At 45.1% G+C, this 19,851-nt stretch overlaps 3 protein-coding genes across 9 annotated transcripts; 1 reads left to right on the forward strand and 2 right to left on the reverse strand.

Moving 5' to 3' along the window:
- The first annotated feature begins 89 nt into the window (after positions 1-89).
- Positions 90-17,704, forward strand: LOC124188600 (KICSTOR complex protein SZT2-like). 5 transcript variants are annotated; one of them, XM_046581332.1, is made up of 41 exons: positions 90-311; positions 386-634; positions 700-843; positions 900-1,020; positions 1,095-1,174; positions 1,237-1,454; positions 1,519-1,625; positions 1,700-1,906; positions 1,978-2,124; positions 2,191-2,391; positions 2,455-2,817; positions 2,891-3,088; positions 3,148-3,284; positions 3,351-3,448; positions 3,518-3,720; positions 3,791-4,084; positions 6,516-6,846; positions 6,921-7,127; positions 7,210-7,303; positions 7,375-7,549; positions 7,620-9,159; positions 9,229-9,614; positions 9,683-9,815; positions 9,890-10,351; positions 10,419-10,549; positions 10,629-11,313; positions 11,376-12,374; positions 12,499-12,621; positions 12,688-12,770; positions 12,891-12,992; positions 13,251-14,335; positions 14,403-14,714; positions 14,784-14,919; positions 14,991-15,225; positions 15,295-15,476; positions 15,542-15,682; positions 15,748-15,962; positions 16,028-16,220; positions 16,297-16,690; positions 16,750-17,174; positions 17,250-17,704. In XM_046581332.1, exons 2-41 carry the CDS (start codon positions 393-395, stop codon positions 17,412-17,414), a joined length of 11,694 nt encoding a protein of 3,897 aa, XP_046437288.1. In that variant the 5' UTR covers positions 90-311; positions 386-392; the 3' UTR covers positions 17,415-17,704. The 5 variants fall into 5 exon arrangements, with proteins under 5 accessions (XP_046437288.1, XP_046437287.1, XP_046437289.1 ...); XM_046581331.1 differs by having other exon boundaries at positions 90-634; XM_046581333.1 differs by having other exon boundaries at positions 90-634; positions 11,376-12,347.
- On the reverse strand, positions 17,701-18,386 carry LOC124188602 (NADH dehydrogenase [ubiquinone] 1 alpha subcomplex subunit 7-like). The gene is made up of 4 exons (XM_046581340.1): positions 18,223-18,386; positions 18,065-18,161; positions 17,898-18,003; positions 17,701-17,837 (listed from the first exon to the last, which is right to left on the reverse strand). Exons 1-4 carry the CDS (start codon positions 18,286-18,288, stop codon positions 17,777-17,779), a joined length of 330 nt encoding a protein of 109 aa, XP_046437296.1. The 5' UTR covers positions 18,289-18,386; the 3' UTR covers positions 17,701-17,776.
- A 99-nt stretch (positions 18,387-18,485) lies between these two features.
- Positions 18,486-19,744, reverse strand: LOC124188601. Of its 3 annotated transcripts, none has more exons than XM_046581337.1 (4): positions 19,604-19,744; positions 19,199-19,507; positions 18,949-19,116; positions 18,486-18,865 (listed from the first exon to the last, which is right to left on the reverse strand). In XM_046581337.1, exons 2-4 carry the CDS (start codon positions 19,502-19,504, stop codon positions 18,758-18,760), a joined length of 582 nt encoding a protein of 193 aa, XP_046437293.1. In that variant the 5' UTR covers positions 19,505-19,507; positions 19,604-19,744; the 3' UTR covers positions 18,486-18,757. The 3 variants fall into 3 exon arrangements, with proteins under 3 accessions (XP_046437293.1, XP_046437292.1, XP_046437294.1); XM_046581336.1 differs by having other exon boundaries at positions 19,600-19,723; XM_046581338.1 differs by having other exon boundaries at positions 19,199-19,510; positions 19,603-19,690.
- Between the last annotated feature and the right edge of the window lie 107 nt (positions 19,745-19,851).

A 19,851-nucleotide genomic window follows, 5' to 3' on the forward strand; every position in this document is an offset into this window, starting at 1 on the left:
AATTTGTTGTGATATTATTTTTTGCCGCTTGGGGCGCAGGAAAAAATGAAGGGGGAGTTTCTAGAAGGCATTCAATGTTTATTGATGAAGATCAAAACATTCTCGCGAGTGTGGACTGCGGAGAAAGCAATAATACGGGACTAAAACGAGTAAATCAAGATGTGTTTTGTGGGGCGATAATATGAAATCAGGTTCATATGAACGAAACATCTGTTTACGTTCAGTACGTCTTAATAAATACTAATCAAGGCTCATCTATGGAATACTCTTATTGGTTTCGCCTGGTTCTTTACTGAAAGTTCCGTATTTTGGTATATTCGATCACGTGTCACTAGAAATGTGAAAAGCCCCATGGTAACAGATTTTCGAAAAATTTTGCTTCTAACTCTAAAATGGGTTCAGAAAATGAAGAAACAATGGAGCTTCAGGCAGAGCACCTTTTCTTGTTGATGAAGAAAGATTACAGGATATCAAGAAATGCTCGAGCAGAGTGGTATTTTAACCACCTGAATCACACAGTCCAAATACCTAAAGCTGACAAGGTGGAACACTTCAAGGGAGAAATAGAAATAGTCTCTGCCATCCCCCAAGAAACACCCATAGAGTGGGATTGGGATACTAGCCATCTTTATCAGTATGTCATAACAACATTTGTCAACATGTTTCTTCATTTATTTCTAAAAATTACATTAATTCTAGATATGTGATTACTCCTTCAACTGTGGTGACTTTTCTCTCCCACACATATCGTCTTGCACTCTGTCTGGATCTGAGCCCTTCTGCTGCAACTGTGGATTGTATTGGAGGATTTACTTTGCTTGATGAGATTCTTTCTTCATTCAAGTAATTTCAGTATTCCTTTCAATATCAACATTTACTGATATTTTTTCTATTCACAGAAATTGTGTTCAAGGACTAGCCAGACCGTTTACTGTTCCTGGAAGTCAGCTTCTATTTTGCCCAAAAATTTATGTCACTGTTATTGCTCACACACCATTTCTAGTTTCAAAAGGACAACAGGTAAATTAAAATAATTCCATCATCATTAAAACATTTTCAGAACTTTCTGGAATTTTTTTTTATCTATTTCACAGGTCCTTGTTGCTGGATGGTTACTACAGCAAGATAATGTCAATGCCTTTGTGGATCTGGTTCAATTCAAACTTAGCTCAATGTATGTTCATGAAGGACTCGTGTTCGAACGAAAACTGATGACGCACCTTTTGTATTTTCCAGTGAAATCCGATTATCATGTTGGACAACCTTCGTCGAAGAACAGAGAGACGCACAATTGGCAGATGCCGAAAGGATAGTCGGTGGATTGTTTGAAAGCCTGTCCGATAAAACAACGAATAGTTCTACCATCAGTATGGCCACCCCAGAAGTTTCCTTTATCAGCATTCTACGCTACGGGATGCTCGCCTTAGAGCTTCTTCCGGAAAAGAGCAGCGCCGGTAACCATTAATACGTTCAATCAATGATATGATCAGATTTTTACGTCTTTAAACTGTTCACTAGGAATCATCATCTTCACTGATGGAGTGTTTGGAACGACTGATGCTGGGTGGTCTGAAGCTTTGCTTTCTCAGCTTCGACACAACACTATCGCCTGTTCATTTGTCCAGGTATCAATCAAATTGTGTTTTATACAATCTAAACAATCCCACTAAAACGCATTTCTTTTAAATTCATCCGATAGGTTGGTTCCAGAACTTGCCATCCCGCGTCATCCGAAGGTTTTTTGCCAAATAATGACCTGATGGAATTTGTGGCGTCTACGACTTTCGGCACTTGTCTTAGTGGTGCTCCGCATGTGGACAATAACTACGATTATCAGATGAACGTGTATCATAAACAGTTTCTAACTTGGGGCTTTGAAAAATATCTTTTGAGACCAACCCAGACGGTAAACCAATTAAGAATAAATCATCTTAATCTGTTGATTTACTCAAAACGTTTTGTTCAATTCTAAAATAGGATTCGAAAAACTGGAGTCTTTCCAATCGCTGCTTCGAAGCCAGCGCTATCCATCGAGTCAAGAAGAAAGTGAGCGAATATCAAGTCAATTGCTCATTGCACAGCGTCTTGTCCTGTCGACTTCGAGAGGGTTTCACCATTAAGGAGGTCTAATATTTCTTTCGATGGCCAATGTGTTAAGAACGTGAGCAATAATGTTTCTTCAATCCGCAGGTCCATCTGGATGATGAAGTTGTTGAAGTCCTCTTGACTCTTCCATGGCGACCTGCAATCCAAATCGAGTATTCGATTAGAGGACAATGGCCCATAACTCAGGGAACTGTCAGGTGTGGCATCAGCATACAAGGACCTTACGAATTTCTACACGACGTTACCTGCAAAAAAATCCAGGATCTTTGCTCCAGATACCGCCAGGTGGGGTTTACCCTTTTATATATTAAAAATGTTGCGTTTTAATTTTAAAGGATTTCTCCGTAGTTGGTCGTGCAATCTTATTGGGCCTCGATCAAAAATCTGTCAGAGACGGATCAACTTCTCGTTCACCTGCACTCGTTTTCATCAAATCCAGCTTTCTACACGGTTCCAGAAGCCATCAAAAGTGGAGTTCCTCTCTTTTACTTGCCTCCGAATGAGAGCTCCCTAGTCAACGCGTCGAGCGATTTTGCTTATCCACAGTTCGACGCCTTTTGGAGACCGATTTGTGTTTTGGATATTGGTTACTGGCAGCGTTGGTTGCATTGTCACCGCATCGGCATTCTGTTCCAGCACGATCGCCCTTTGCCCAAGCATCTGCATGTGCCATCGACTAGCGGCCGTTACCACTCAATTCAGTGTCGACAAGTAAACTGAAATTTTTTTTTTGTAATTTCTCCACCGTCTTGAAGTTAACGAAAATCTTTTTCCTTCGATTAAGGCGGCAACAGCTCTGAATGCAGCGCTACGAGACTTCACCTCATTCGTCCTCCTGGAAAATCATTCTTATATCGGGCTGGTGTGCACTGACTCGGAGAAACCGGTATCTTTCTACCTCGTACGGCTAACACACAAACCGCCATGTGTTCTGATCCGCATTGCCTTTTTAGGGGGCACCACTGGATCTATCCGTCAAAAAGTAATTCCCCATTAAACTATCTCAAAAATTAAGCTAATTTTCTTTCCTCGTCTCTAAAGGTTGTGGGTGATCTGAAAAAAGTCATTCAGAGCTTAAATTTCCCTCAGCGCTCCCTTCCACAAGATGCGTTCAAATCAGTGGCCGCCATTCCTTGTTGCAAAGTTTTGCAGAAACCGGCAGAGAAGATTCTTCTACGGTATGTTTTTCGATTCGACACTCGTAGGTTACCTATTGGAATTTAACCCATTTGATTGTATATCAGGTACGAGAAAATGCCAGTGGATTTCTTCCAAGTTGTTCCAAACGATCCGTTCGTAGGACAGAATAACAACCTCCTTAAGCGTCAATCGTCTAGTCCTGGTTAGTTCGACGTTTATTGACGCTGCCCTGTGTCACCATTCCATTTTGATTGTTTCGTGTCATTTACAGGTACGCAGTGGTCGACCCTCAGCCATTATTTGCATCATAGAAGATGGATTTGGTGCATCCAGGGCTCTCCGGGTTTGTCTCTCAGTTTGAATTCAGTTGCCAGAATTTTGTCCATCATCACCAAAATGAGGTTGCAAGAAGGTTTCAGCTTTGCTCACTCTGCCTCGGGCATCTTTACATTCCTTTTGGAGGTGGATATGGAGGTAATCAAGCCAATTTCCTAATTACGTCTTCATCACTGTCATTATTTCTTTATTTTGTGCTATATATTAGGGACGTAACTGCCAGTTGCTTCCGGCTACGGTCGACGAAGAATCGCCGGACCATCCCAAAAATTGCGCCTGCATAGTACAGTACGTGCTTTTCCCTCCTCACAGCACGGGAACGTTCGGCCAAAAAGATTCGGAAGACGAGGCGACGGAAGAGTCTGACATTTTGGACTCGTCCGGCGCCCAGTTGGAGATTGTCACCGAATGCTGGGTCGAACCCCAAACAGGAGTAGTGGGCGATTCACCGCACGAGCGACGGTTTTTCCAGGGATTAGACTACCACGACGTGGCCGAATCGGTAAGCCACGCGTTCATATTCATTTCTAATTCGGTGATGTTCTTCTTTTAGAGAAGATGGGAATCCGTTACTTTCACTTCAGTTTGTCTTTCAAGAAAAGATAAGGGCAGGTTTAAGGCTGGGTTTTAGGACCCGGTCTGTCAGTCCACAAGTCTCACAAAATGACTCTACCTTTTTGTGTACTTTTAGTATCTGAAACACGAGCAAACTCCAACTGTATATCTCGTCGCCCAATTGACAGGGTTTAACGGTCAAGAGCCGGAATGTAAACGTCTACTCGACCAGAGTTTTATTTTGAAAGATAAGAAAACTTTTAACGCATGACAAACTTTTACCAAATGTTTGCGCAACGGAGCAGGTTGATTTTTTTTCTTTTTTTTTTTCTCCCTTGCTTTTTCTGGACTAATGAATCCATTTTACTTGTTTCCTTTTGAAAAATATTAATAATACCCGGCGTCTGATTTTTTGGAATGAAAGATCATGTTTCGAGCTCATAACGAAAGATTTTAAGAGCCGTATTTCGAATTTTTGAGTAAATAACATTTTAGTTTTATCTCGAAGCAAACACACACTGGCTGTCTTTCCATATTCTTTGAGCACGTGATATTATCAGTTATCACGTAGTTTCGAGTTGCCTCAAAATCGGATTCATTTTTTTTTTTTTTTTACTTTCTCGGCGAAGGGTGAGCTTATTGAGCAAATACGGTTTGTTTGCACTTTCAAAGATTAGGAACCTCTCCCCTCTCTTTCTCGTTGTTTTCCAAACGCTAAAAGACTTGACATCATCCTCAAAGTTTTTTTTTATTTGAAAATTTTTTTTTTTTCGATCCTGATAAGATTACCGTTGAGCAACGCTATGGTTACCCAATCTTAGCCACCTGCAACGTTCGAAATTCACCTGTTAGAGGCATAAGCAAACCAATGCGAATTGAATTTTTAAGAATGCGTGAAAATTGAAAGGCGACATGACTCAAGATTCGATTTAATTAATTTTCAATAAAGACACCAATCAATTGTTTTAATTTCAAAACGTCGAGCGGATCAAAGACGACGCGTAAAAATCTCTTTCGTAATAATTTTCTCATGGCCCCAAAGTTGGAACAAGTGTAGTCCACGTTGAACCTGCTGATTAGTCAGAGATAACTGACTGGACAAAGAGAAGGGAGGTCTCACTTATCTCTTTTAACGACACTCCTCGCCACCTCTGCTCCGTCGTTTCGACCGGGTGGTATAAAACTGGGCTGCCAAAAGGTAGAGTGGTCTACTTGTTCCTGCCCATCTGCAAGCCCAGTTGCGAGTTGTGTCGTCAAAGGAGAGAACAGGCCTCTCTCCTCTTCGTTGCAGCAGCAAGAAATCCCAAGTTGAAGATTTCATTTTCCCCTGCCGCATCTCTTTGGTAGCCTGGCCCGTCGAGTTGGAAGTGGGGATCTCGGCATTTTTGTCTTTGGTTCTCAAAAAGGTTACCGGCGCTTTGCAATTTGCCGTTTCCTAGTGGATCCAGGCGAATTCCAAACGTCGCGCCAACCCTTACAATCGTTATTTGCCAGATCTATCTCTTCCAGCTCACGGTCGCTACTCTCGTCGCCACCCGCTTTTACAAATTGGTTTAAAACTTTCTATTTTATTACTATTTTTTTTTTTTGTTCTTTTAATTGCTATTTTTCTTTTGATTTTGATTTATTAAGTTTTTTTTTTCTGACTGGATTGGGGAATAAGTGGAGCAGTGGATCTCCACTTTGATACATTAGATATAAGTGAGATTCAACTACTCCAACTTCTTCCCCCCAGATCATTTTCTTCTTTGATCCGCCGACGTCTTTGATTCTTGATTGGTGTCGTTTGAAAATTGAAATACAATTCGTTTGATGGTCGATGAGGTTAGAAATAAATACAATCGAACTATCGAAAATAAAGAATCCGAGTCTTTGAGGTCGCACTTTTTATATCAAGTGTCTGTTTACTTTAAAATGGAAAGATATTTTCACTGAAACACGACACGTACGCAATGAATTGAGGTTAGCCCTATGGTTGCATTCTTAAGAAATGGGCGGAAGTCACGGACGGATATTGACGCCTATGGGCGAGATAACCGGAAATGAGTAAAACTACGTCTGTGTGTGTGTGTGTCAAGACCGAAACATGCCGGCCTAAGAATGTTTTATCACAAGTCAACAACAGAGAAAAAGAGTGGTGAACGATATGATTAAACTGATCTGCGCACATCATAAATAGTCGCGGCTTATCGGTCAATCCCTCCGGCCGGAATAAGGCTTTGCGGTCAAGAGCCGTGAATAATAAAGATAATGAACGATGATAAATTTTGGTTGTATAGACAAGTGTGTACACTAAAGAGATAAGATTTTTTCTTATGGAGTGGGGAGAAGAAGATTTGAATACATTTATTTTAATGACAACATATTGGTTTTTTTAGTTTTATCCAATGGATTTGGATTGCATTTCGTCGTTGGTGACCTTTGAGCATCTGAATTTGATGTGCCGCCAGGCGGACCGAGCGCTCGCTGCGGGTGAGCCGGAAAAATCCTTCCCGCCGTCACCCGGAATACACGGACGGAGGGATGGGTTTTCACCTGCCGTTGGAAACGATTCCTCCAGTCACTTCACTCCGCCCAACGGATGGGACCGACGGACGGAAGAAGCGCTCAAGGACGACACGGTCACTTGTGTTCCATTCTGTTTCCAGCTGCCCAGACTCTTGCCCAAATGTAGCCGAGCCAAATTGATGTTCAGTACATTTGTTCAAGGTATTTGTATGCGTTGATATTGTTGGATTAATTGAATAGAGTTAATTCAATTTTCACATGTTTCTGGCCCGCAGAATTCAAGTCCCCCGTCCGGTACATCCCCAGTTCGGCGGATACGGTTAACGAGCTCCTGTTTGATCTCTTAACGCGCCAGCTTTCCCAGTTGGGTCTCCAAGAGGTCATACTCCAGGACAACGACTGTCGTGAGCTGCTCAAAAATCTGGAGCTTCAGGCGGCCTCTGAATGTCCACTCAAAGACGACGATTTCCCCAACAACAATGGTGAAATTGATTAAAGATTCAATCAAATTTTGGTTTGATTTTAATATCTTATCTTTTTTTTTTCCAACACGCGGAACATTAGATCCTGATACGGAAGTGGATTCTTTTGCCACTGCGCGTGAAGCAATTACTCCGCGCAGTCCTAGGGACATTAACTTGAGTAATCCGCCTAGCAGGTGAAAACATTTCTATTCTTTCTCCTTTCCATTACAAGACATTAAACACCATCCATTACATTCCATTACAGGCCATCTTTGCTGACGCCGCTGAACATTAGTTATCGAAGTGGCATCAATTGTCACGAGGACCGTACAGATCCGGCTGCCAGCAATAGCGAAGGCGGCGTGCCCATGTGGCGTTGTTTTGTCAAGAGCGTGAGTTCCTCCCACATTGTGCTGGTCCTCCTTCCGGCCTCCTTCCAGGTTGGAAACCGATTTAAATACTTGAATGATCAATGAATTTGATTTGAACAAATTTGATTGTGATTGACAGGACTTGAAATTGCTGATGCTCAACGACGAGCATTTGCAGATGACTCGTTCACCCCACCTGACCAAAGTCAAGCCGGATTTCACTCCGGAAACAGAGCCCTACACGAATAATGAAGGCTCGATGGAGAGCAAGTCGACCAATGAGGAAGCCGCTAAACATTTGACGACGGACGACGATCAGATGACGAGTTGCTCTCAGTCGCAATCGACTTCGCAGCCGTGCTCGTTGGGTCCTACGCGGACCAATTCGTTCGCCGGACAGCAACGCCCACGACTGGCAAGTCATTCGTCAGTTCAGGCAGCTCGCATCCGGGCAGGCTCGCTCGACACGGCTCCCTTGTCCCACGATCAACATCATCCGCCACACCCGCAGCCATTCCAGCACCATCACGTCCACGCCAGCTGTTCAGTCGGATCTGCGGATCGACGACACAGCAGCAAAGCGTCCAATTCCTTATTTGGTAGCGGAGCTTCCTACTTCCGGCCCGTGACGTCTTTGCCGTCTTTCTCATCTCCCGTGAGATCTGCTCCCGTCTTCGCGTCGTTGACTCTGCCCGTCTACGTTTTCGATTGCCCATTGACGAACCTGGTGGGCCAATTGCTGTCCAGGGGGGAAAATCCCAAGGTGTCTCTCAGTCGGGACCACACCTTCCCGAATGAGGAAGACATTTCGGCCAGCAATGACGAAGAAAAAGAAGAAGATAAAGAAGTGCCGGGTCAACCGGAATCGGAGCCTATCCCAGACGATCCAGTCTCTGCCGGATCTGTCAATACCCTTTCCCAGTACTGCGCCGTCGTCGAGGCTCTTTACTGCAAGTGTCTGGGCCAAGCCCTGTTCACCTCGCTCCAGCTGGGTCGTGCCATCCATTCGCGTGACGTCGAAGCAGCCATGAACCTGTGTAAAGAGACGCTCCTGGAAGTCGACATTACGGCTTTCATTCAAAACATTTGTGGGCATCTGAAGGATTTCAAGATGAAGGCCGGCGTCGAAGTACTCCGCCATCAAAGGCAGACGTCCTCTTCCGGCGAGCCCTTGGTGGACGACGATGATGCCAAATGGCATTTCCCGCTGAGTTTGCTCCGCCTGCACCAGCCCTGCGCCAACCTCAAGCACTTGCACAAACTCATCCGCACGCGTTTCCAGGAAATTGTCTGCCTCTCTTTCAAGCCGGTCCCGTCTCTTTTCGATTACTACTTCTACTGCCCGCCCGACCATCCCATTTCACCCGTACCAACGGACATGGCCGCCCATAATTTGAGCGTCGGTCTTGACGACAACGAGATGGTCGAATTCCGGCAATCCTTCGACACGGAAAATTCCGTCAGTCGGACTTGTTCGTTGACTGGAGGCCGTTCCGATTCCGGATCAGAGCCCATAGATGACGTCGAATGGGAAGAAGATGGCGAAGGTGAGGCGGAAGTGCCATCTGTCCCTCTTTTCCTACACCTGACGGCCACTGTCCGTTCGAAGAAAAACGTTACCAGCCAATCGCTGAACGCTCTGCCCACCTGCTTGGGAGATCTGATGTCCATTCTCCCTGGTAAGGAATCTCCAGTAATTGGTTTTAATTAGAAATTCAATTCAAATTTTTTCTTTTTCGCTTCTTCAGGATCATCAGCGGTGCTGGATTTGAAAGGATTGAAAATTACTTTGGATTTCCTCTGTTTGACATTCCGATCGGATCTGGAAGAATTGGTTCCTGGTCCGCATAATCACCGAACCACATCTTTCTGTAGCAGTTCTTCGGGTATCCTGGACGCCAACAATCCCTGCGCGACGCTGGCTTCGCAGTCGGAATTGAGTGAAGATGAAGACGCCATGCCGATGGACGAGGATGACCGTACTGAAAGCATTTCACGCCAATTGTTGCACATTCCAGAAGGCCAAAGAAAACCCGTCAAAGCGGCTCTGGCCGAAATTGAGTGGATGCTCAGGGATGAAATTGTCGCTTTCATGCTGGATTCGTTTCCCATGCTGGAATCGACACTGGTTGCCGTACGTCTTATTGTTTTCTTTGTAGTTATCGGCCAACTCGACTAGACTTTTCCCTTGTTCGTTTTCAGGTGGTCCAACACGTTCATTCATCACCACACCGTCCTTCCTGTCGCCGCAAAATCGTTCCGTTGCATTTCGTTTTGAATCCACAGGAGAGTTCCCGTCGTTTTTTAGCGGAATTCAAAAAAATGTCCATTCAAGGTAATCGTAACTCGGAAGAAATTATTACAGCGTGTGTTATTTATTCGCGGTTACTTTGACTCTTGTCGTTTCAGGCCATCGCTTGCGGGAGGAAGGATCTTTCTACTATCTCACGGAGAACAATAGCTTGAATAAATTTCAAGGATCTCTGGATCCACCGTTGGGTTCGTCCACCTTCAGCAAGACGAACGGTGATCTGACCAGTGATGCGTCTGCTAGTCGCTCCCTTGTCGCTCAGACGTCGACCGATTCGTGCGCCACTGGCGGGTTGGTGGTTGAAGAACAGCCGGAAGAAGCCGAAGAAGATCGAATGAACTATCCGGCCGAAGATACAATGGCGGAATTGGAGAGTGAAGCAACCAAAGAAGCGACTGTCATGATCGATTCCACCATCACCTTAGTCTCCAACAGCGAAGGTGACAATACAGCGGATGCTGACATTGACGTGAAGCTGGATGATGTCAACATCCAGTCCGACTCTCCGATAAAGAAATCTTCAAAGCGAAGATTCGAATCTGGAACCACATCCATTCCAGGTAAAATGATTCATTAAAGTGATTTTTGGTGAAAATATCCATCATTGTGCGTTTGATTATTCCGCAGGAACGAGGCACAGCGATTCGTCCAGTTTGGTGGACAGCATCCGCAATACTGAAGACGGCTACGAAGGTGGCAGTTCGGATTCGGAAGATGAATGCGAATGGCTCAAAGATTTGGAAATGGAAAAGCCCAAAGTAAAATATTGTCGTGTTGTGTTAGCTGTGCGGATTGGGAATCGATTGATAATTTTCTAAACTGTCAATTTCATTTCAGATGCCTCCGTTTTGGCTGGTGTTGAAAGTTAGCGAAGAAGCTGTCGTGACCTACTTCCATTGTCGCTACGAGCTAGCCCGCCCGGAAGAATTGCTACAGTGGAGGCAAATCCACGAAGATTTGCTCAGCAGCATAACGGCACTGGGCAAATTAATCAACCAGCAAATGCTGCTCAAAGATCTGCACGATACGAGGCTCTGCAACGGCCTATTGGAGCCGGAAACAAACGACGACATTTGGCATCAGGACGATTTGGCCCACACCAAACCTTCCTACCACCGTATCAACTCGGATCATTTGCATTACGGTTACCAGGAGCAGCCCGGCTACCTTGAAGCCACTCTCAAGTTGCAGCCGGGCACATTCCAATGCCGACAAGTATGGGAGACCCACTTCCCGCTCCATCCGCGCCTCAAGACTGGCCCCGGTAAGCTGGGTACTTCGAAAGGTGTCCAGCAATTACGCATCGTGCTCAGCGCCTTCAGCGTCAACAACCGCAACAACATGTTCGTCTACCAGGAAGATTCCGGCAACGTTTTCTACCTCCGCCTGAACGAGTCGTCGTGCATCAGTCACCGAAACCCCTCGGATTCGGTTTCCGTCTCTCGTTACAATACCGATGAAGCGGATGGTGTCGTTTACAGCTGTTCCAGGCGCTCATCCAACTGGAACGTTAGCGAAAGAGGTGCGTTTTGAACTTGTTTCAAATTTTTTAAAAAATTATGAATTGTTTTGTTTTTATTCCAGGCGGTTTAGATGAGGACAGCGTCGACCTGCAACGGCGTAGTGGCTCCTTTAGCGAAAGAGAAAGTGTCGGAGGAGATCAGATGAGCTTGGGCAGTCTGTCGCTTAACCGTAGCCAACAGTACCAGTCGCAGCAACATCTGTTGCGACGAGAAGATTGCATCCAGCTCAAAGTGCACGGCATCACGGAAGCTGGTCCGGCTATCAAAGGCGATTTGGTTCGAGTCCTGCAGAACAAACTGGACGACGCTGTGCTGGAAGTCCTCCATTCGCTGCTCAGCCGCAATGCGGCTTGCAAGTTGACGTCGGATGACGTCCATTTCATCCAGAAACCGCACGAGCCACCTCACATCGTCCTCCAGTCAGCTGTCCGTGCTTGTGCTCTCCCGTATTTGACCGCTCTGGCGTATTACCTGCGCCAGAACTTGCTGGACTCGGTCGTTTACACGCCAAAGTACATGGACAACTTTGCCGGCCATCACTTCCAAGATTATTCGTCTCCATTTCCGTCTCCTTCTTCGGATGTCTATTTGTACAATCGACCTCAAGGGTCCGGCAATCGTGGCATCGCCTGCATTGCATTTTCCCTTGTGGACGGACAGGGTTCGCCAGTCAACAACCTGGCATGGCCCCGGCCGATCACAGCCGTCAAAACGGATGGCGGAGTGGGCCCTGTGATGTATAATGAATTTGAAGAATTCCTTACCACGAGCCTCTACGAAAAGGCGATCGAGAGGAAGCGGCCAGGACCCATGGCGGCCATCGAATTCCGCATCTGGGAGCGTGGCCACATCGGTTTGGACATGTTGAGAGAGAAGTTAGAATCGGCCATCCAGAATGCTCTTTGGGATGTCGTTTTAGAGTATCGACTCTTGCCGTTCCCTCTTTGTGCACTGGCCGATGAAGATGGTGTGGTGATCCCGCAAGCTACGGGAGACGGCCTGCCGTGTTCCGAGCCGACCACCCCCGTTCGCCGTAAGTGGCAGTTGATCCAGCCCATCGGTAGTTAGCCCCCTTTCTCCTTTATTTATACTTAACAATTTCTTTAACTCGTGCCTTAACATTTGATTGAATTCATGTCATCTCACTTGTGAATCATCTCGTTGTTCTTGATCCTTTTTTAAAGTTCCCGAGGAGGATATTCCTATCGACCCTCGTTCGAGATCAGTGTCATTTAGCGGCCTTCCACCTAACCGTCAGGGGGTTACATCCACCGTATCCCATCCACTAACTTCTCAATCAGCCGCAGGTGCTACTTGATCCAACTCTCCAATAATATTATTTACAAGTTTTAAAACTGGATTGATTTTGACAGATCCCAAGTGGAAGGTGAGACATACTTCGGGGACGACCAGCTCCAACCGTGATCGACCTCTTTCTCCCGTTTCTAGTATTCAGGTAAGACATAAATGTTGTTGTGGGCAAGCTGGAACTGTGGCCCGCGGTACGACAGCAGAAAATTTGGGTTGAAAACAAAAACTAGGTGTTGTTTTGAAAACGGAAAATGTTGGTTGTCAGGAAGGCCATCGATCCAATTCAACGCCAATCAATTTAGCCAAACAGGCCCGTTTGAGAGCTACTCTCCTCCTCTTAGACTCGGTCTCGTCCAGCACCTCAACGGTAAAGTTATCACGAGATATGGGAGTGCACTCGGCTTGGATTGGGAATTCTAAATGGGTTTACCTATCCCCACCAACACTATCCCCCATCCTTTTTTCCCCCCTAGACGGACAATAATTAAAACACACGCTTCGAGTGGTATTTTCACGCTTTCTGTTGTGTATTTGGGTTTATTGGTTGAGTTATTGCCACCGCTTTAAAAAATTTGGTTCGCAACGAATAACTTTTGGCTAAACTGACGAGTTGGTTCTTTTACAGTTCAGGAGTTCCGGTCCGACATCGCCGATCGAAAGATTCTGCGAACGGAGCATGTCGACGTCATCTGTCACATCTTCGCTGACCGCCGGCACTTTCCCGCTGGAATTGGACAAATTTGAATTGGGCGAACGTGGCATCCTCCATCCCGTCTACTCGAAATTTCTGGAGAATTGGTTCAATTTAGGAGCCCAGAAGAACGTGGCGTCTATCAAGTTCCAGAAGGCCACCGTCCTAGCCCCGTTGAGCGTGCCGTCGCTCTTGAAGGCCGTCATTCACATCTGCTCGTCCTCGGTGACGCCCGAGCTGTCGATGAAAATTTTTGTTTCGCCCTCGCCCGACGCTCCGTACGTTCCCTGCCTGCCCATTTCCAGGTGTCCCAAACAGGGCAGCCTGGATCGTTCGACGCTGGACAAGACGCACATCCTGATCGGACGCAATATGGCGCAGTGGAAAGAGTCGTTGAGTGGCGAGATCAACTTGCCTGACCACATCCAGCAGGACAGCAACGGACAAGTGGCTCTCAAAGTTCAACGAGCCCATCAGCGCTTCGTCTCTTGGTCCCAAGATTCTCCAAACAATCCTTGCCCAGAAGCGGTGAGGCTAATTCACTCGCAAAGCGGCCATTTCGGCAGTGGCGGCGATGTGGACAGGGTCAATACGAGCGGAGAACACGGCCTTTTGGTTTCGCCATTTATCCCGCGTCAGCGACTCCTATGGGCCACGGTCAGCCGTGACCAGGAATGGGTCATGTGGATGTACAACTTCAACAAGGACAGTTACGAGTCGTTGATTAAGCAGTGCAACAGTCTGGCCCAGTGGCACAACGCCCGCTGGGCTTTGCTCTCCAGCATCGTTGCCCAGAAACTGGGTCTCTTCCACAATCAGCAGTGCTCCGGCAGAGTCCACGCCCACCAAACTCTGCGCAACAATCCGTTCCTGGTCTTGTCGGAAATGGAAGCCTTGGTCAAGCTGCACGTCCCGCCCGCCTCACGCGATTATAACGCCGGCTCCAGCCGCAAGCCCAGTCAGTCCAGTTTGCCTCACTTGGCTCATCTGGAGACTTTTAGGGATAGCAAACCAGCCAGGTAATTGAATCATTCAACTTCATTGTCAATCAATTTCGTTGAAATTCTCGTTTGTACCCTTATCAAGACTGCTGAGCAATACGCCTTACGGGAATCAAGGAGATCTGGTGACTCGGCAGGGTCAGCAATGGATCGAGAAGAGATATTCCGAACGTCGGGAAGAAATGCAACGGCTGCTGGTCCTGTGTCCGGCGCGATCTTCGGGAAATAACATTTCGATTACTGAAGATATCATCCAGCTGTTCAAACAAGTAGCGAGAATCATTCACTACTGCTTCACGCCGCTTCTCTTCCTGCCGAAATGGCGACTCCAGGTGGCCAGAACTCGGGATCCTAACATGGACATGACTACGCTTTCATCAAACAACGAATTTTTAAAGTAAATACTTTTGACATTCTAATTCTTCAAAGAAGAAATAGCCACTGATTGTCATTTCGTGTTGAATAGATATCGGCCGAGACACGAATCTGGAAATTCCATCAACAGTGGCGGCCGGAACAGTCCCAGCAATTCGCCTCCTCGCCAACCTAGAAGACCGACAGATGATCACTGGCACCAGTCGTTGTGTTCTGCCTATTTACAAGTCTGTCCAACTTGCCTTTTTTGCGTGAATCGTTTCAACTCATTTTTACTCTTTTACGTTTCGAATGGTAGGAATACGTGCAATATCTCCACACACTGGGCTTCTTGCAGATGGAAATCAAACCTTTGGCTACCAAACGGGGCCCTAAAAGCGCTATGAAAAGTCAAAGACTCGCTGGAGATGAGACGGGTAGAGTCCGTCATGTTTCGCATCCTTCGCGAATTAATGGCGGTCCTAGTCCATCGTCGCCATCATCTTCTTCCTCTTCCGACGTCAACACGCTTTATTTTCACAAATCTCATCAAGGTGAGAATTGAATTGAAGTAAAATCGAGAACCATAAGTTTGACTCAATTTATTCCTTCAATTTTAAAAGGTGGAATCCTGGTGTGCGAAGTTGCCATTCAAGAACCTTTTTTCTACACCAAAGTCTACGCGTTGGAAATGTCCCGGCTGTTGCAAGTCGGTACGGGCGGATCTTTTCCTAACGTGGCGCACATCGCATCGGCCCAAGCGCATTACACCGATCGCTTTCTCAATGAATGCGATCACATCAAAGTAATGAACCCACTCGCATGGCGCACCTTCTTCACATTCCCTTATGTGTCTTTATTTTCTTGCAGGTTCTACTTCACTTGCACTCGTTCACGTACGACTTCCACCTTCGCAGTCTCAACTCATTCGTCGCTGGCCGTCATTACCTATTAAAACCCGGTTTCCATTTAATCAGCTTCTTGGACGATTTTACCAAATATTACAACAAGGTATATACACCTTGATTTGAGCTGTATTGGTGAAATCTATTTGTCTAACTCGAATGTTTCTACAGGCTCCTAACTTTGCCAGAAATCAAGTCGTCAGCAACAGTCTGACACTCAAAGATCCTGCGACTCCGGGTGAACAGCTGTTCAATTATCTGTTGAGTCACGAGCGCCGTTACGGGTTCCACGTCCTCAGGATGGCTTCTTCGACCAACTCGGACAGTGATGAAGTCACGACGGAGTATGTTTTAGCGAAACAGTGGCCCTTCAAAACCATACAACGGTAAGCTAAATTCATGACGCAATGTGGCGTTGAATGTTTTCCAAACTTTTCAACTTCCTTCGTAGGGAATATGGTGATCTCAAACACGCGGATGACTATGACGTGACGTTGTTGGTGTCCCACGAATCGGTCTGCGAAGATCCAATGACCATTTTCATCAAATTTTACGTCATCATGACCTCAAAGCGGGAATACTATCCCAGATTGTTGATGGAGAAGAAACCAGGCAAATTCCGGACCGTGTCTACGGCGACTCCGGTAAAACATATTGCATAAATAAGCTTGGTAGTATGTTGAATTCATTCAAATCATCTTTGAATTGATTACTTTGTAGGTTAAGGCGGCCTCAGCACCCCCATTGGAAATAGTCGATCGTGTGGCGGAGGATTCCGTCTCGGCTGCCCAGGATGATTCGACCCAAGTCGTCGAGAAAGAGCCAGCCTCTGTCGACCAACCAAAGATTTCCAAGAGCAATTTAGATTTACAGTTGGCGGATAAAGAAAGGAAAACGCCAACTCCCGAGCTGCTGTCGGTCAGTAATCCTGAGGTGAGCTTCGCTCAACGAAAGGAGAGTATCATCGTCAATGCGATTGTGCCGGAAGAAAACCGGACGTCGCCCGCAGGAGCGGCGGCCGTTGCAGCGGCGGCGGCTGCAGCAGCTGCTGCTGTGAAGCATACGGACATGAGGTCGCCAATGTTTATCCGGCAGGAAGTGATCAACTATTTGGGTATTTCAATTTGTTACTTAATTTATCATTAGTGCACTGATTGCATTTTCTGTTGCCAGGCTATTACACCAAACATGAGCAAGATATGCAATCCATGATAAGCGAGCAAGCCAGGAAGGCGGAAGAACTTATACGTGCCATCGTTAACCAGGCCAAAGTACACTGCCGGAGAGACACGCTTTGGCAGCGACTGCAGCAAAGTCCAGCCTCATCTTCAACTAACCTCACTTATTTTGAGTTCCGCGAGTTGCTCACCTTGTCGCATAGGGAACCAATAAGCTCCGGCGAGCCGCAACTCGTTCCTTTGCTAGCCCAACCGGTGAGTTGGTACCAAGGACTTGCCAAACTTTTACTTTCGCGCTACCCGGAGAACCACCGCCACTATTCGTCGGCCGACGGGAAGATTCAGTACGTCATCGTCCTCAACCAAAGGCTTCCAGGAACGGCTATGATGCTCTCTTGTGACGTTCTTGCCGATAAAGCGGTAAGTGTGTGGCGACAGTTTCATTGTGTGAAATTCCATGGATTAGATTCAATCATTTGAATTTCTTTCAAACAGGAGCTAAGCAGCCTGTGTCAAGAAATGCCAAGTACAGAAATGGACGTGTCGACTGCTTTCCCCATGGATAACGGGTTTAATTCTAGACCTATGGCTATGCAGGGATTCATCGAAGATTTTGTAAATTTATGTGCTTTCCACATGTGGAGTGGACTTTTGGGTTGATGTGAAAGTGTTAATGTTGCTTATGAATATGTTTGTTTTTTCGGGGAGAGTGCCTTGTACAAATTTACGCAAAGTTAAATCTGATATCCAAAATATGGTTAGCAAGTGTGTTCATTCCCAAGATAGAGCTTCAAAGTAGTAAACACTAGTCTTATTAACAATGCAAAAAGCTTGCACTAACTTGTTAACAGCTTTTCTTTATGTTTTGGAATTGTGGAGATTAAAGGACAATTACATGCAGTTTGTTGGAAATAAAAAATTGGATTGAAAAAAAAAGACATAACCATTTACATTCTAGATCATTTATTATTCTCCTTTCATACAATCTAATTTCATCGTATTGCCTCTAGTAAGATTGAATATTAATCCCAATGGAAAACTTTACCAGGGGCAATAGGCTTCTTTACTGCAACAGAAGATTCCCTAAGAGCAAAAAATACAATGACATTGAGTGAAGAACAATTTTAAATCAATCTTTTGTACTTGGAATCAGCCTTGGGTGGAAGCTTCAAAGAATTCTTAGAGTTCACTGCAACAATAGTAGGTGGCTGCACTTCACGACGGGCATCATGTGTGTAATAGTAACTCCCTACTCAAAAGTTGTAAATAAATATCAGTTCCACAGCTAATAAGAATAAATATTCTCCTACCACTCAATTTTTGGTAAGGGCCATCGGGCAAATTTGGTGGAGGTTGGTCATGAGATGCCATTTCATTGGCAGAACGTAGTTGAGATTTATGAGTGCGCTGAAATTCAAAAGAATTGTCACATTGAGAAACAAGCAAACCGAAATTGTGTTGAACATACCCCTAGCAGAAAAGCTCTAATAGAGTACAAGAGAGGTGTAACATCTCTAAGTGGAACTTTAGACATTTTTTTTGCAAGTTATTCTTCGATTTACTCTCACGTCCTTGGATTTTATGTATTTGGGACTGGGTTTCGGATAAGCGACTAAGGCGTCTGCTACTTTTTTATTTTTGTTGCGAGGACGTTGCCATTTTCCTACGCAACACTGTTGCCCAGAGAAAAATTAAAAATTGATCAAAAATAGAAAGGTTCATTCGATTAAATTAATAAAACACAAGATTTTTATTTCTATTATAAGATTACCATTTTTAATTTATCAGTATTTTTTTTAAATTCTCAATCAAAATGCAGCATATATTTGCATTTACTTTCACAGATAGATAGAAGTAGCACAGGATGGGAGAAAAATCACATCTAGCCTAGTTTAAGCCCCAATCAACCCCCAATTTAACCCATTGATGCATATCGTTATTTCCTGTTGGCCCTGCAAAGGCCATATACGTTAATACGTAGCTTGATCTACTTGTTAAACACTTCATTGAGCGATGAATGTCACGTAGGAAGCACCTGGCGTATCTGGGTCATGAGGAATCGACGTGTTATCAGAATCGGCATAAGTCCAGACGACTAACATCGGCCCAGGCTTGTTTTTTAAACGAGTACGAAATAGTGAATCGTTAGCATAGAATATTTAACTGTTGATTTTTAAAATGACAATAATTTTACCCTGATGACAACATCTTGCGAATCTCCGGTGTCGATATTACGTCGGAAGCGAATAATGCTCCATGGTTCTTGGTAAGTTGCACTCACCAAAACGACGTTGACATTATCATCAAATTCACCGCCTCCCGGTTTGATTTCCGATGCAACACTAATATCGAGCCATCTGTCCTGTTTGACGAGAAAAGTGAGCAATTAATGCTAACAATTTATCAAATCTGAACCAGAATATTCATTTAAAAAAGACACTTACTTCAATGTAACCCAGACCGAGTTCGTCATTGTATCCACCAATAACTCCGTCGCCAATGGCTCCTGGTTGACCAATGCCATTTCCAAATACGAAACCCATCCAACCGGTACAGTTGGTTTGCAGTTCCATCTCGATTTCGCTTGTTTCGTTGATGATCGTCCAGCGCAGAATCATTGGTCCATCCGGGTCTAGTACTTGCTCGTTCTCCATAATAACATCGCCGAGTTTGTTGTGCGCTGGCAGAGCGGAACAAGTTCCAAGGATAATGGCAACTGCCACCAAACCAAAGGTGCAGAATAACTTCATTTTCTGTTGGACACAATATTGAACAATCAGTCCAACAACCGATAAAACTTAGGTATATGTAAATGAAAACGTAAACAAATTAATGGTGTATTACCCTACTTGATTTTTGAATAGAGAGGAGTGTTTCAGGTGAAGATCAAGTCAGCTGGCACTCGAATGTTGATGATATTCCACTTCAATCCCGGCTCTTATATAGGTCTCTCATTATCATTCCGAAATCTCACCGTATTACTAAAGTTTATTGTTTATATTTGAAAGACGAACATATGGTATGATGTACTTTGTCATGCGGAAATATTGTTTCACCCTTGGTTTCACCTCACTATTAAGGTATTAATCAACAGATA

Source organism: Daphnia pulex, chromosome 2, assembly GCF_021134715.1.
Source record: "Daphnia pulex isolate KAP4 chromosome 2, ASM2113471v1".
Classification (NCBI taxonomy): Eukaryota; Metazoa; Arthropoda; class Branchiopoda; order Diplostraca; family Daphniidae; genus Daphnia; species Daphnia pulex.